Here is a 15,736-nt window from a genome sequence, read left to right on the forward strand (position 1 = left end):
AGCCTCAGTGCCTATTTAGTTCAACGTTTAAGATCTTGTAGGATTTCAGTGACGGAGTTTCTTGAATTGAATGTACTTTGGTGCTCAGCCTCAAACACTGCAGAAGCCATTGCAAACACTGCAGAACGGGCAGAACTTTAAATGCAACTGGCAATGTGTATGAAACTGGCCACAGGGGGTTCATATACCATAGGATACCACAAAGGCAGTGACTGATTTCCAGGAGAAACGCTACAGTACACACTATGTAGTGTACACACACGTAGTATGTACACAGTAATGCTGAACAACAGCTCATCTGTAAGAGTTCCAGAAATCTCTACCGAAGGTCGACTGCAGCCGCATCTCGCGAGAGCGAGACTTGGCGAGGGCGCGCTGGAGGCGGGAGGGTAGAGCCAGCGTGGGACAACCCCGCGAGAGGTCGCGGTTCGCACTTTTCATTGGCCCCGCCGCCGACCTAGCTCGGCCTCCCATTGGCCGGAGCCGGCTGCCGTTCAAATTAGCGGAAGTTGGCGCGGCCATTTTGAATTACGGCAAGAACCCTCAAGGTAAGGCGAGAAACGTTTTGGTTCCTTAACAGTTTTTTCTGGGATTTTATACAATTCTGGTTGCTTTCGAGAGGCGAGTTAGGGGTCTCGGAATGCGGTGGCTTTCAGGGGAAAAAAAAACCGATTCCTTCAAATCTCGGAGCCGAGACCCGCATTGGTAGGATTAGTTAACGACGACAATGGCAAAGATGGTTTTCCGGCACGTTTGTGGCGCATTGCCTGCGCCCGTAGCAAATATCCGGTCTTAAATTCCCCCCGTGTTGCTCGGGTTAAAGTACGAGTCTCCCCTGCGAACGAGAATAAATAAATATATATCCAATTCCCGAATCCTGCGCGTTTTCTTAAGCGTGTGAGTTTCTCGTAGCGGAAAGTTCACCCCGCCTCGCCTTTGTTACTGAGGCCGGAGAGACCCGGGAGGGGTTCGGGGAGAACAGATCAGGGGACGGGGTGTGTGTCGGAAGAGTGATTATTCTGGAAATATGTGTGTGTGTGAGGGGGGGACACCTGGACAGACGTGCGGAGCCGGGGTTGTGGGGGTCTCAGTTCCGGGGGTGCGGGGCCGGGGCGAGGGGGGCCTGCAGACGTGTACAATCGTCAGGCGTGGGCGGGCCACGTGTTTTCTCCACCACCGCCACCACCCTCTTTCGACACTGGGGAGAGAGAGAGAGAGGAGCTTCTTCCTCAAGTCAGCCTCGTGGAGCTGCTGACCCCCCCCGGGTCAGAGGTAGAGCCCCAGTCCCGCCCCCCTCTCTAGAAAACAGGGTCGCGGGGGGGCCGCTCACTGAGGGGGGGGTTCACTGGCCTCTGACCCGATTGTGCGATTAGGGCAGGTGGAGATTCGGATTCCTCATTGAATAAGATCAGATCACTTTTTTTTGGCCATAGACAGTTTCTCGCATTGGGGAACGTGTCTTTTCACAGACCCCAGCTTGCTCTCCGCGAGACACACAAACAGGGGTCAGAGCGCAGGGTCGGCCATTTATACGGCGCCCCTGGAGCAGTTGGGGTCTTGCTCAGGGGCGGGATTGGGAGTAGGATTCGAACCGGGAACCTTCCAGCCACAGGCGCAGACCCTGAGCCACAGAGCCTCCACTCCGCCCCCAGTGGGGCCACAGCCCCTGTGATGTCAGTTGAGGTGATATAATAATAATAATAATAATGGGAGATGCCTCACACTGCTGTAGCTCTCTTCTGGATACCCCACTGAGAGCTCTGTACAGGTCATGGGGATCCCCTGCACCAGCAGGGTGTACCCCCACCTGGATGATGCCCCAGATGTGTATGTGTGGGCGGGGGGGTTATGGTGGTCTGTGTTATTTGCTGGGACTGGAGGGTATTGGCACCTGGGGACCCCTGCGCCCCCTCTTCTTCGCCGAAATCCAGGAATTCACCGCCCCTTTCTCCCCCCTTGCCACAGGTGAACCCCCCTCTCCCTCCCCCCTCCCTGCTCGCCCGGGGGACGTCATGGACAAGAGCAACACAGTGAAGATCTTCGTGGGCAACCTGGCCCTGGACACCTCCCAGGAGGAGCTGGCGGCCATCTTCGAGCCCTACGGCACCGTGGTGAGCTGCAGCGTGCTGCGGCAGTTCGCCTTCGTGCACCTGGCCGGCGAGGGGGCGGCGGCGCGCGCCATCCGCGAGCTGAACGGCCGCGAGTTCCGGGGGCGCAACCTGGTGGTGGAGGAGTCGCGGGGGCGCCCCCTGCACTCCACCAAGGTGTTCGTGGGCAACCTGAGCGGCCTGTGCACGGCCGAGGACCTGCAGGAGCTCTTCCAGACCTTCGGCAAGGTGCTGGAGTGCGACAAGGTCAAAGGTGAGTGTGTGTGTGTGTGGGGGGGGGGGTTCTTCATGGGGTTCATGGTTTTAATGCTGCGGTTCTTACCGACTGCCTCGAGGCTCCGGCTGTCCCCCTCCTGGGCCTGGAGGTGTCCTCACCCCACCGCGGTCCTTCAGTCCTTTCACCCTGCAGGCCCCCCACGTGCCTGTTGGCTTCATTGCTTAATTGAAGCCCTAATTGCATTAGCGAGTTTCTGGGCTGGTGCCTGCACTCCTGGTCCTGCGCCCTGCGGCCCCACGCACGGCTGCTGCCTTAATTACTTAACTGAAGCCCTTGTTTCCTTTGGCTGGCTCTTTGACGTCTCGATCCTGACCCTTGACCCTGCGGCCCCGCGCACGAATGTTGTTTTAATTACTTGATTGGGGCCCCAGTTGCATGAAAGAGTTCCTTCTCCTCACCCGCGCCTGCTGGCTCCTGTTCCAGCCCGGCTCTCAGTCGCTCAGTCGAACCCTTGGCCGCCTTGATAAAGTGTGACAGTTTTCAGCCCCTGTAGATGCGTGACGTTTCCTCGCCAGCGCGGCCTTTCGGAGGCATCGAGCGATTCCAGAGTTCTAAGAAGGAGACTTGTGAGACGCTCGTGAGTTCGGTTCAGGCTTGAGTTGCGCGGACTGTTCAGACTTGTGGGTCTCCTGGAGTAGGACGGGGGACCCCTGATCTAGCGTGCCCGCCGTGCCCGTGAGAGCTGTGTGTTCTCGAGAGGGGGTCACCCGCGCCTCGCCTCTCTGGAGCAGAGCGCTCGCCGTCGTGCTGTTGTTTTGTAAAGATGACCTTGAGGGGTGACGGTGTTCGTGAGTGGGAGGTGTTAATGGGCCTGCTCGTTGTTCCATGCGCGTCCTAAACGACCCGCGTGCGTGCGTGCGAGGGGGGGGTCATTGGTCGGTGGCGCCGCGGCCGTGCGGTGCGTTGTGAAAAGCGGCGGGCGTGTTTTGGGGCGCGTTCCCTCTCGTGTTTCGCCCACTCAAGACTGCACGGAGGTTGAGCACGTCTCTAGGCGGACAGACTGGTGTCGCGTCGTGCCTTTTTGTACCCCCCAGTAGACGTAAGTGGGCTGTCTAACTGGGTGTCGGAGTTCAGCTGGCCCAGTGTGTGTTTCTGTGTTGATCTGGAGCCTCGGGGATCTCCGGCGACGCCCAGTCTTGGAGGCGACTTGAACCTGTGAGCCCAGCCCTGGGCTTATAGAGCTCTGCGAGTTCTGTCTCGGGCGCGTTTTCTGCTTCTGTTTTTTATGTCATTGACTTTTAGCGTGGAAAGACTTTCAGGAGTCTGCAGTTGGGAACAGAGGAGTGGTGGGTGTGGGCTGGACAAGGCCATGTTTTTATTTTAATTTGCCCGTCTCTCTTTTGACTGGATAAAATACATAAACAAAAGGGTCGTGGTTGTCAAAACTCCACCTGGACCCCAGACCTCAGTCCTGCAGTTTCCCAGCTCAGGTGAACCCCAGACCTCAGCCCTGCAGTTTCCCAGCTCAGGTGAACCCCAGACGTCAGCCCTGCAGTTTCCCGGCTCAGGTGAACCCCAGACCTCAGCCCTGCAGTTTCCCGGCTCAGGTGAACCCCAGACCTCAGCCCTGCAGTTTCCCGGCTCAGGTAAACCCCAGACCTCAGTCCTGCAGTTTCCCAGCTCAGGTGAACCCCAGACCTCAGTCCTGCAGTTTCCCAGCTCAGGTGAACCCCAGACCTCAGCCCTGCAGTTTCCCAGCTCAGCCCCAGAGCCCGCTGAACCCAGCTCAATAAAACACGTTCTCGCGCCGCCTCTCAGGCTGTGTAGTGGTTTTGAGCCAGTTTGGGTCTCATTGCCCGCCTGGGGGCCCGGTGTCCCGGTGATGTGGGGTTCTGGGTTCCCCCTCAGCCCCCCCCACCAGAGCCAGTCCTGAACCTCGGCTCCCTGTCTCGCAGGTTACGCCTTCGTGCACATGGAGAAGAAGGAGGACGCGCTGCAGGCCATCGAGGCGCTCCACGGCACCTCCTTCAAGGGCCGGCCGCTCTCCGTCGAGCTCTCCAAGGTGCAGCCCAGCAAGCAGGCGCCCACCAGCAAGATCCCCTGCGTCAGCTGCGGCAAGCAGGGCCACTACGCCGGGGAGTGCCCGCTGACCAAGCCCTCGCTGGAGCAGTACCAGAGCCAGGCGGCCGTGGTGGCGGCCGCCGCCGCCGCCGCCGCGGGGCTGCCGCTGCAGGTGCAGCAGAGCGTGCACAACTCCGTCTACAACACGCCCGTCTTCGACCCCACCTACGCCGCGCTGAGCGGCCTCTCGGCGGCCATCGGCTCGGACGGCAACCCGGTCAGCCCGGCGGTGTACGGCGCCCTGGCCAGCCAGGTGTACGGCACCGTGGCCAACCAGCTGTACGGCTCGCCGGCCGGCAGCCAGGCCATGACCTCCGGGGACAGCCAGGCCTACAGCACGGTGACCAGCCCCGCCTACACGCAGGTGGCCAACAACACGGCCGCCGCCGCCGCCATCGCCGCCGCCGCGGCCGCCGCCGCCGCCTACAGCAGCCAGGTCTACGCCCCCGGCGTGGCCAACCAGATGTACGTGGGAGACGGCTCGGGCGCCAGCGCCGCGGTGAGCCAGGCCTACAGCGCCGCCTCGGCCTACAGCGCCGCCTCGGCCTACAGCACCGCCTCGGCCTACAGCGCGGCCCCAGCCATGTACAGCGCGGCCCCAGCCATGTACAGCGCAGCCCCGGCCTACAGCGCGGCCCCGGCCTACAGCGCGGCCCCGGCCATGTACGGCGCCGGGGGCGGCGTCTCGGCGTACGGGGCGGCCGGGGGCAACGACCCCACGGCGCAGGCCTTCTTCGAGGCGGCGCGGGCGCACTACTTCGCGCAGGGCCAGCAGGTCCTGGCCGAGCAGCAGGCGGGGGGGGGCTCCCCGGGGCAGGGCAAGGCCGGCGAGCGCGACCGCAGCCCCGTGCGCCGCTCCGGCCCCCTGCTGCCCGACCCGCTGCCCAAGTCCTACCCCTACCAGCGCAGCAAGCGCAGAGCCCTGCTGCCCACGCCCGCCAGCCGGCCCGAGGACGCCGCGGCCGCCATCGATGAGGAAGCATACGCCAGGTACGGCCGCGCCACGCCTCTTTTACACAGCAGTGCCCGCTACTGGGGACCCCAGTGTCTCTGGTACAGGGAACCCCAGTGTCTCTGGTACTCAGCTACCCCAGTGTCTCTGGTATTGAACTAGCGGTGCCCCGGTACTGGGAACCCCAGTGTCTCTGGTACAGGGAACCCCAGTGTCTCTGGTACTCAGCTACCCCAGTGTCTCTGGTATTGAACTAGCGGTGCCCCGGTACTGGGAACCCCAGTGTCTCTGGTACAGGGAACCCCAGTGTCTCTGGTACTCAGCTACCCCAGTGTCTCTGGTATTGAACTAGCGGTGCCCCGGTACTGGGAACCCCAGTGTCTCTGGTACTGGGATATTAAACCAGCGGTGCCCAGGTACTGGGGTACCCCAGTGTCTCTGGTACAGGGAACCCCAGTGTCTCTGGTACTGGGAACCCCAGTGTCTCTGGTATTGAACTAGCGGTGCCCCGGTACAGGGAACCCAAGTGTCTCTGGTACTGGGATATTAAACCAGCGGTGCCCAGGTACTGGGGTACCCCTGTTGTCTCTAGTATTAAACCAGCGGTGCCCAGGTACTGGGGTACCCTGTTGTCTCTGGAATTAAACCAGTGGTGCCCAGGGACTGGGGTACCCCTGTGTCTCTGGTATTAAACCAGTGGCGCCCAGGTACTGGGGTACCCCTGTTGTGTCTAGTATTAAACCAGCGGTGCCCAGGTACTGGGGTACCCTGTTGTCTCTGGAATTAAACCAGTGGTGCCCAGGGACTGGGGTACCCCTGTGTCTCTGGTATTAAACCAGCGGTGCCCATGTACTGGGGTACCCCTGTGTACCGGTGCCGGGGTGTCCAGTTCCAAAGGGTTTCAGGGCAGTTGACTCGATGAAGGTGTTGATGCTCTCCCCCGGCCACCCTCGATTCTTGCCCCTCTCCTCCCGAGTCTTTCAGCTCCCTGTCTCTGACGGGAGGCGTCCTGCTGTGACTCCTTTGGCTTCTGGGCGAAGTCCCATCCCGTCCGGAGCGAGTTCTCGTTCCTGGCCCGATCCCAGGCGACGGCAGCTCGTTCCCGACTGTGTTTAACCTGTAGCCCCTGGTCTGATAGACGTAACAGATATGTCATTGGCCTAAGTGGTTTGCATTTTAGCTTAGTAACTTAATCCAATTAGTAACTTAATTGGATACTAATTGACTTAATTGGCTTGCATCATAGCCTTCAGTGACTTAATTGGCTATTAAATGACTTAATTGCTTGCATCATAGCCTTCAGTTATTTAATTGGCCCTTAATTGATTTAATTGGCTTGCATCATAGCCTTCAGTGACTGAATTGGATCTGAGGGCCAGGTGGGCTGCTGTGGTCTGTGGCCTTTCCTCTGCCCCTCGATGCCCATGAAGAGCTGTGTCTTCGTGCTGTTTGCCGGCGCGGCGGGGTTTTGAGGGCTTGGGGCCGCAGGGTGGCCTGTCCCTGTGCTGACGGGGCGTCCGCCTGTCTCTCTCCTCCGCAGGTACTACGCCGACTATTACCAGCAGTACCAGTACCAATACCAGTACCAGTACCCGTACCAGTACGAGTACCCCGCCGCGACTCCGGAGCCCGACGTCGAGGCTCAGCCGGCGGCCGCCGCCGCCGCCCCCACCCCCACCATCCCGGATGACACGGGCCCGCCAGGGGAGTCGGCGCCCGCCGCGCCCGCCACGCCCACGCCCGCCGCGCCCACAGCGTATGAGCCGCCGCAGCCGTCGCCTCAGCAGGAACCGCCCGACCGCCGCCCCGACCTCCCCGCCCAAGAGCACACCCCAGAGCCCCCCTTCCGATAGCCGCCGCCCGCGCCCCGGGGGAGGGGGAGCGCGTGTCTGCGCGCGTGCGTCCGCCTGCGGCCCCCACCCGCCCGAGACTGACCCACGCCCTGTCCGGCCCCCCCACGCGCCCCCGCGGGGCCCCGCAGTCCTGCAGCGAGAGTTGGCCCTCGCCCCCCTCCGCTGTCTGAGCAGCGACCGGCCCCTCGGCGGGGGGCGTCTCTCCAGACAGAGGCGGCCGGAGTTCGGACGGGCAGAGACCCCCAGGCGGGCCCACCCTGTCCCTGGCCAGCCCAGGGCCCGGGAGCAGCTCGTTCGGAGCCGGACATGCTTCCGTCTGGCCAGAGCCTCGGCCCTGGGGAGGCCCCGGAGTGGGATCTGGAGTCAGCGGGCCTTGTTCCATTTCGGCTGCGTTATGCCCTCTCTCCCTGCTTCTGTTCGTCACGGAGCGGCTGGGAGGCCGGAGAGCCCTCCGCTCTGTGGAAACGATCCAGGCCACCTGGTGGACCGAAGCTGGGGCAGTGTGTCTGTGTGCGCGTGCGTGCGTCTGTGTGCGCGTGCGTGCGTCTGTGTGCCTGTGCATTTGTGCAAGCGTGCATGTGTGTCTGTGTGTGTGCAGGCGTGCGTGCGTGTCTGTGTGTGCAGGCGTGCGTCTGTGTGCACGTGCGTCTGTGCAAGCGTGCGTGCGTGTGTGTCTGTGTGTGTGCAGGCGTGCGTACGTGTCTGTGTGTGCAGGCGTGCGTACGTGTCTGTGTGTGCAGGCGTGCGTGTCTGTGTGCGCAGGCGTGCGTGTGTGCGTGTCTGTGTGCGCAGGCGTGCGTGTGTGCGTGTCTGTGTGTGCAGGCGTGCGTGTGTGCGTGCGTGTCTGTGCAAGCGTGCGTGCGTGTCTGTGCAAGCGTGCGTGCGTGTCTGTGCAAGCGTGCGTGTGCAAGCGTGCACGTGCGTGCGTGTGTGTCTGCGTGTGCAAGCGTGCACGTGCGTGTGTGTGTGCAAGCGTTCGCACGGGCACCTGCGTTATGGAACGGGGTTCGGCCGGTGTCACTTTCCGAAGGCCGGAATACCGGGAGGGCGTGGAGCTGGCAGCCCCGACCTCCGTCTCTGTCCGACACGCAAGCCCGCCGCCGGGACGTTCCCCCCTCCCCCCCCCCTCAGCTCTGCGGGTGTAGGAGTGTTTGATTGCGGCACACGGGACAAGACACGTCTCTCTCCTCGGCCATATCCGGGGGCTGCGTTGAGGGGTTTGGTGCAGGACTCATAGCTGTTGGCCGCGGCCCCGGCAGGGGAGGTAGGAGCACTGGGTCATGTCTTAACGCGATCCCCACGCACCCCCCCACCTGCGGTGCAGCCTGTGCCCCTCTGTGCCTGTACCCCGGGCCGGGACGGCCCCCCAGTTCCTGTAGATCCGTTTGTTCCCATTTCTCTAGAAAACCACCCAGCGCGCTAAGGCGGACTTCACCCTCTCTCTCTGCAGTCTGGCCATGTTTCTGTGTTAAGTGTAGGCAGGAGAGGAATGTGGACATGTGTTCAGGCCAGATCTGTTTTAAAATTTTTTTTCTTTTTTTTTTTTAAAAAAAAACAAACACAAACATTCGTTTTGAAAGTTTTCATCGTTTTGGCTCTGGATTTTACTGTTTTTTTTTCCCGTTTGGTTTTTTTTTTCTCCTCCCTCATGGTTATTTTTTATGTAATCAATAAAATAAAGGCTCTTTTGATCAGTGTTGTAACGTAGGGCTTGAATTTTGTATTTTTGTTTTGTATTTAATTTTCATTTTTTTTTATTTTTATTTTTTTTTACCTGACAGCCCCAGTAACCCCCCTCCCCTTTTCCTGATCCCAAGAGGCGGAGCAGTGGTTAGGAACATCCAAGATTAATTGCCAAGAATTCCTGCCTAAATCATTATCCCTTTGTTGGAGAGGGATTTGGGATGAGGAGGTGTCCGTACACCAACCATTCCTGCCTCTTTCCAAACTGCTCCTCCCTGGAATACCACAGCCAACCTAGGTAGTTGCTCTGATCCTGGGATCTGGAATGCTATTCCCGAAGATCCTTTCGAGTTCCTCTATAGGTGACCTCACAGGCCCTGTGGATGCCATCTTAGAAAGCTTCAAATAATAACACCACCGACGCAGTTTCCCTTGAACAGGCAGATGTCCCGTGCAGCTTCCAGTATTAAATTGTTTCTGGGGGTCAGGAGCTGAACGCATCGGAAATTCGTGGGGCGAGGGCACGGCGGGGCGCCCCCCGAGCCCACCTGCGTGCACGCCCTCCCCCCACCGCTAGCCAGAGGGGGGTCTCCCCCCCAGCCCCCATGCCTCCCTGCCCGGTGTGGGTCTCCGGGCGCCGGGCCTGTCCGTATCCTGCGCGGTAACCGAGTCCCCTGCCCTGCTCGGGTGGCGAGCCGGACTGTGCTGCTGCGTCAGGTGTCTGGTGAGCCCTCACCCTGAACCAGTATACCAGCACCACTGGTCCCAGCAGCAGCCCCAGTTTTCCTTGAGATCTGACCAGCTCAGATCAGGGGGTTGTAGTCCCACCTGATTTATCGATTCTGGGGTCACTCCTCCAGTGTCTGCTGTAGGAGAGACTCTGCAGCGCTTTGGTGGTAGCCCACTTGGTTTCTCTCCTGCGTGTGAAGCCCTGCAGCATTCCTATAGATGAAAGGCGCTGTATGAAGTGCGCAGGCTTATCATTTTAGAGCAGCCGGGATTTATCTTTCAGTAGCTGATCAATCCCAGGACCTCATCTCGTTATTTCTTGAAAGGAGCCGGGGGGGGGCTTCGGCAACAGAGTCGGGCAGCTTGCTGCAGACCCCCGCCACTGTTTGTGTACAGCTCTTCCCTTTACTTTCCGCTGGCCTTGTTTGGTTGTTTTTTTTTTAATGCCTTTCAACGCCGATTCTGAGTAAGTCCACCGGAATGACGTAGTGTAGTGTTCTCCGGTTAAGACTAAAGATATTCAGTTCCCTCGGCCTGTTGGCGTGGGGGCATTACTGAACTTGAGGAACTCTCAGATGCAGACGTTAAAGATCCCGGGACAGAAAATCTGAGTTGATGCCTACTCTGGTCTTTGGGAGGTCCATCCTGTGGGCTGGAGGTGTTTTCGTCCCGGGGCAAGAGTGGGGTTTGTCTGGCCCCCGAGAACTGATTTGCCACATTCGTCCTCCTCCTCCTCCTCTTCTCAGGCTACCTGAGTTCGGCATGCAGGTGTTTTCTGAGCTGGCGGCTTTGTGATGTGAAACTCTTGTGGATTTCTTTCTTCGGGGGTGGAGTGGGGTGTGGGGGGGGGGTGCTGGGGCTGGGGTTCGGGTTGGGGGGGGTCCCCACGATGTTTCGGAATGCTGAAATAAAAATACGGATTCAAGCCCTACTCGGAAGCAGTGGTTTGTGGGTGTGCTGTTTGATGAGCGGTTGGGAGCCGGGGGGGGGGGTCAACCCGGGGACACGAAGAAACCGCTGCCGATGCCGTCTCGACCCCGACCCCCCGCCCCCCATCCCACGCACACGCATCCTCCCCCCCCCCCTCGCCGTACAAGTTCCGCCGGCGCCGCCCAGACCGCTGTCTTCGTCCCGGTCCGCCTCACAAACACCGGGCCACTGCCCAAGCCCACTGCCACTGCAGCAGCCCAGCATGCGCACGCGCGGGCCAGGGTCCGGGTCCGGGTCCACTGGTTTCTGGACCGGGGGGCGGGAGGAGGCCAGTCCCAAGTCAGGGTAGGCGAGGGAACAACCGAGTCAGGGCCGAGGTCAGCCGGCAAACCAGCCGGTCCGATGTGCGAGATCATGGGGAGAGCCAGCCAATCAAAACTCGGGGCATGGGGGGGAGCCAGCCAATCAAAAGTGAGGTCAGGGGGGGGAGCCAGCCAATCAAAAGTGAGGTCAGCAGGGAGCAAGCCAATAACTCAGGTCAGGACAAAAGCAGTTGAGTTCGGGTGCACTGGCTGTGCTGCACTGGAAGTTGGTGAGACTGCAGCAATTTAGGGGTGAAGACCAAAATCGACCAGAACCTACACTAGGTTTTCGACGTTTGTTTTGTTTTTTGTTTTTTTTTCATTTTTAACCCCTAACTTCCTTGGCAATATCAAGAGGCTCCCGTTGTCGTCCGGAGAAGCTCTTTTTAGTTTGTGTGTTTTTTTTTTTTTTTGACGTCCTCGTTTTGTTGCGAGCAGTGGGCCGAGGCAGGGCGCGCCGCGGGTGTTGCAGTGGCTGGGAACCTTGTGTTTTTGACATACCTGCCTGCCTGCGCGTGCGTGTGTGTGTGTCTTGTTCCTAACCTGCTTCCGCCTGGTGCGTGTACACACACACACACACAACTGAGGTGTTCCCCCTGTGCTCCACACAGCTGGGAGGATAGGCAGCCACAGCCGCTGCAGGTTTAAAGGGGGCGAGACGCCTGACTCCCTCCCGCCCCCGCCCCCCACCCCCGGACCCTGCGATCTGGGCCGCGTCCCGGGCAGAGCGTGGCGCCAGCGGGGAGCCGCGATGGCGAGAGAGGTGAGTGCGGGGGTGCATGCGCCACGTCTGCCGAACCGTCTCGGGGGTGTCCCGACCCTCTGCGGCCCCTGTGCCCGAGGTCAGAGCACGGCCCTCTTCCTCTTCTCCGAGCCCGTCCCCTGGGGAGCCCTCGCCGTCCCGGTTTCAGGAACGCCACCCTGCGCCCGGACCCCCCCGAAAAAAAACGCTCTTCTTCCTCCTTGCCCTCCCGCCCCGCCCTCGGCCGTCGTAGCCGGGCTTGCGCCTCTCCCGAAAACCGCCCCTTCGAGGCGCACGAGAAGGGTTGGCGGTTCGCTCTCGAAGGACGGCCCGTTCCAGACCCCCGCCACCCTTCGTGTAAAGAAGGGCCTCCCGTTTTAACTGCGCCTGCTCTTGGTTTGCACCTGCAGCGCTTGGCTCTTGTCCCAGCAGGTGATGGCTCTCTTCTCTTCTTGTGCTGACCTTCTGACCTCTGAAGGTGAGTTCCTCCGGGTGGCCGAGGTGAGATCAGGGGTGTCCGAAATGAACGGAGAGAATCTGCTGGGGGAGAGGGTGGGGGGGGGGCGTTGAGAGTGTGATCTTCGAGCGGCTGGACACGCTGAAAGGACTGGGGTACCCCTTTGCGGCTCCCTGCGCCCTCCTTCCACGCGCGACCTGGGGGCCAGACCAGACCCCGGACCGCACTGGACTGCCGGGACCCGGGTCCTGCAGGTCCTGCAGGCAGGGGTGTGGGAAAGGCGTGAGGTGGGCCGGTTTCTCTGGGCGCCTGCGGCTCACGCCGGTGTTGAAGTGTCCCGGGGGGGTGCGATCCAGAGTCCCCTTGAAAAGGCCGAGCACGTGGAGTGTCGGTGCTGAACACTGTTGCTGCAGCTCCTCCTCCGTGAGTTCAGCCCTCGCCGCGTCTCTGACACGGGGCCGGGGGCGAGCTCGCCCTCTTCCAGGCGGTTCTGTCCCGCGGATTTGCCTCCTTCGGGCGCCACGTATTCCCCGTGGGACGTTTCCTGGGAAGCTTGAGAGAGGCGGGGTCGACGTGGGCGGGGGCACGCACCCCGTCGACCAGTCGGGGGGGCAGGGGGCTTACCTGCGTGAGGGGACGGCAGGCCGTCGAGGTGAGGTGAGGGGCTCTGCGCCCCGATAGGGTTCAAAGCATGCGGTACCGCCACTTCCTTCCTTTGAGAAGGGGAAGTCACAACCCAGTGTGCCAGCATGTGGTTTGCCTTATGAATACTGTTTTAGAGATTAAACCTGGATGGGGGGCCCCGAGTTCTGTTCCGGCGCCGGGGTGCTGTCTGTGTGGAGTTTGCGTGTTCTCCCAATATCCGAGAGGGTTTCCCGTGGGCGCTCTTGATTTCCTCCCGCAGTCCGAAGACATGCCGGTAGGTTAACTGGCGTCTGGGGAAAATGATCCCAGGTGTGAGTGTGTGTGTGTGTGCCCTGTGATGGACTGGTGTCCCCTCCAGGGTGTATCCTGCCCTGAGCACCTGGCTTGCTGGGAAAGGCTCCAGCTCCACCATGCCCCCGTACTGGGTGAAGCAGCTGGATGGATATCTTTGGGGAATTTCGAAGCACAAGAGGGCAGCTTTCGGGTACATACAGTGTTTGGAGTGGACAGCCCGGGGCTCAAGCGACGGTGTGTGGCGACTGTGACCCCTCCGAGCGGGGGGGACGGTGGCGATTCAGCTCTGAAGGAGACGATGATGCCTAGACGCCTCCCTCGCCGTTCGCCGATCACTTCAGCTGAGGCTCGATTGCTCCGTCGATCCGGGGAGCCGAGGATCGCTTCAGCCCCTGGGGATTGGCTTCGGGAAAGCTGGGATGATGGAAGAGCCGGGCTTGCTGGGCCCTCCCGAGGACAAATCCGACCCGGGAGGAAAACGGGCCCGAGGAGTGAGCCTGGCGGGCCGATCCGACCCGCCCACTTGTTTCCGGTTGCGAGCTGAGCGGGCCTTGTGTGTCGTGTTCCTCAGGAAACGTGTTCAAGCTTCAGACGGGGAGGGGGAGGGGCTGCTAATAAAGACGGTTTTTCCACCAGACCAGCGTGTGGTCCTTGTGGTTCTTGACCGTGGCTGGAGAACTCCTCGTGTCCGCTGTCGATCCTGACGGTAACGCGCCTCAGACGGATGGGCCTGAGCGACCCGTCTGTCTCCGGGTCCGCCGGCTCCTCTGGTTCTGTCCCAGTTGTCTCAGGCTCTGAACCTTCAGACGGACACAGGATGTTCCCAACGTCCATGGGGGAGGTGTGGCTCTGTGTTCAGACCAGACAGAACCGGGCCTCGCAGAGAGGTGTGGCTCTGTGTTCAGACCAGACAGGACCGGGCCTCACGGAGAGGTGTGGCTCTGTGTTCAGACCAGACTGGACTGGGCCTAACGGAGAGGTGTGGCTCTGTGTTCAGACCAGACAGGACCGGGCCTCACGGTGAGGTGTGGCTCTGTGTTCAGACCAGACAGGACCGGGCCTCACGGAGAGGTGTGGCTCTGTGTTCAGACCAGACTGGACCGGGCCTCACGGAGAGGTGTGGCTCTGTGTTCAGACCAGACTGGACCGGGCCCCGTCAGAGAGCTGTGGCTCTGTGTTCAGACCAGACCACGCCTCATCAGGGAGGTGGCTCCTTGTCTGGACCGGACTGGGCCTTGTCTGGGAGGTGGGGCTCTGCGTCTGTGAGGAGGAGGAGCAGCTGTGACCAGCGCTGTCCGTGCAGCCAGTCCCACCTCCTCGCTCGGACCAGGGGTCGGGCAACGGTTCTTCCCTGGCTCAGGCCTGTGAGCAACCACGGAGGGGCAGGTGGGGTCAGACAGGGACGATCCGCTGGTGGTGGACACTGGGCTTCCTGCGAACGATCCCAGAGAAAGACCTTGCAACAACATGCAGCTCGTCCCAGGCACCCACAACTCTCTGTGTAAAGCAGTGTCCCTCCCCACCACTACCCACCGGTTCCCTGTGACTCAGCTCGAGCCCTTGTGTCATCAGGGAGCTGAGGCTTCTTGAGCTTCAGCCCACCCCTCCAGTGATCTGCCCCCACAGACTGAGCCCACCCCCATCACTCTGCCTGTTCCCCAGCCTGGGCGATCTCCTGCTCTCCTGCTCTCCTGCTCTCCATCGGGATGGCAGAAGTCTTAAAACTCCCGGGGTGGGAGATTAAAGGTGAGCCGTAGGGGAGGAAGGAGCCCAGGTGCTCTCTGGACATGCTTGGCAGGCGCTGGCTGCAGCTTCTGGGCTGGTGGCGGGCGAGCGCTCGGAGGGGAGCGTCCAGACCAGCGCCACGGACCGTTACGGTCGTCCCGGTTTGCCGTCGTTGCCACCGGATCCCCACTGGCCCTGGGAAGCTCCCTTCATAGACACGCACGGCCTCCTGGGCCGATCGCGATGAGTCAGTTGAACATGTGTGTGTATATATATATATAGCGCCTTTCACCACCAGGTTGCCCCCAAGGCACTGGACAGAGCTGTGCGACAGGACGTGACACTACACTCCAGAAAGAGGAAAGGGCCAGGAGAGAACGGAGGAACCACAAACGTCCTCGGTAAGCAGGAAACAAACACCTCTCAGGGTCCAGGGTCAGCTGGCCGTGCTAACATTGTACAGTTCAAAACAAGGACTGAGTGTGCCAGAGCTCCATAAAGACCCTCCTAAACGAGAGCTGTAGGGAGTCAGAGTGTACTCTCTCTAAGCTATGTAAGTTTAAGGATGAGGATGATAAATTGGTGACGTTAAGATAATCGGGGTCTCTCAAGACAGTTCCTTGTGTTTACACTGGAGGAAATAGGAGCAGGGGAGGGAGGGGGTGGGCTGGGGGAAACAGCTGTTCCAAGATCAGCACGTCAATATTCTGCCGTTAAAGGGGGCGTGTCCGACACCCCCCCCCTCCGCGCTCACCTGCTTCCTCGAGAACCTCCGGGGGGACTCTCGCTCCGCCCCCGCCCCCCCCCCCAAACACCACCACGCGCTGCCGCCCCGCCCCCCTCGCCTTCCCGGGTCGGAACCCGATCCCCCACCACCCCCCGCGCCGGGGGTGCCGGTATTTAACCCGGGCCGGTCAC

General features: G+C 60.9%; 1 protein-coding gene across 3 annotated transcripts; it reads left to right on the forward strand.

Annotated features, from left to right (window-relative positions):
- Positions 1 to 476: 476 nt before the first annotated feature.
- On the forward strand, positions 477 to 13,733 carry rbm14b (RNA binding motif protein 14b). 3 transcript variants are annotated; one of them, XM_069180473.1, is made up of 5 exons: positions 477 to 548; positions 1,966 to 2,361; positions 4,281 to 5,436; positions 6,939 to 7,154; positions 11,567 to 13,733. In XM_069180473.1, exons 2-5 carry the CDS (start codon positions 2,013 to 2,015, stop codon positions 11,601 to 11,603), a joined length of 1,758 nt encoding a protein of 585 aa, XP_069036574.1. In that variant the 5' UTR covers positions 477 to 548; positions 1,966 to 2,012; the 3' UTR covers positions 11,604 to 13,733. The 3 variants fall into 3 exon arrangements, with proteins under 3 accessions (XP_069036574.1, XP_069036572.1, XP_069036573.1); XM_069180471.1 differs by lacking the exon at positions 11,567 to 13,733 and having other exon boundaries at positions 6,939 to 8,958; XM_069180472.1 differs by lacking the exons at positions 477 to 548; positions 11,567 to 13,733 and adding an exon at positions 610 to 705 and having other exon boundaries at positions 6,939 to 8,958.
- Positions 13,734 to 15,736: the final 2,003 nt, after the last annotated feature.

This window comes from Lepisosteus oculatus, chromosome 18, assembly GCF_040954835.1.
Source record: "Lepisosteus oculatus isolate fLepOcu1 chromosome 18, fLepOcu1.hap2, whole genome shotgun sequence".
In the NCBI taxonomy this organism is placed as follows: domain Eukaryota; kingdom Metazoa; phylum Chordata; class Actinopteri; order Semionotiformes; family Lepisosteidae; genus Lepisosteus; species Lepisosteus oculatus.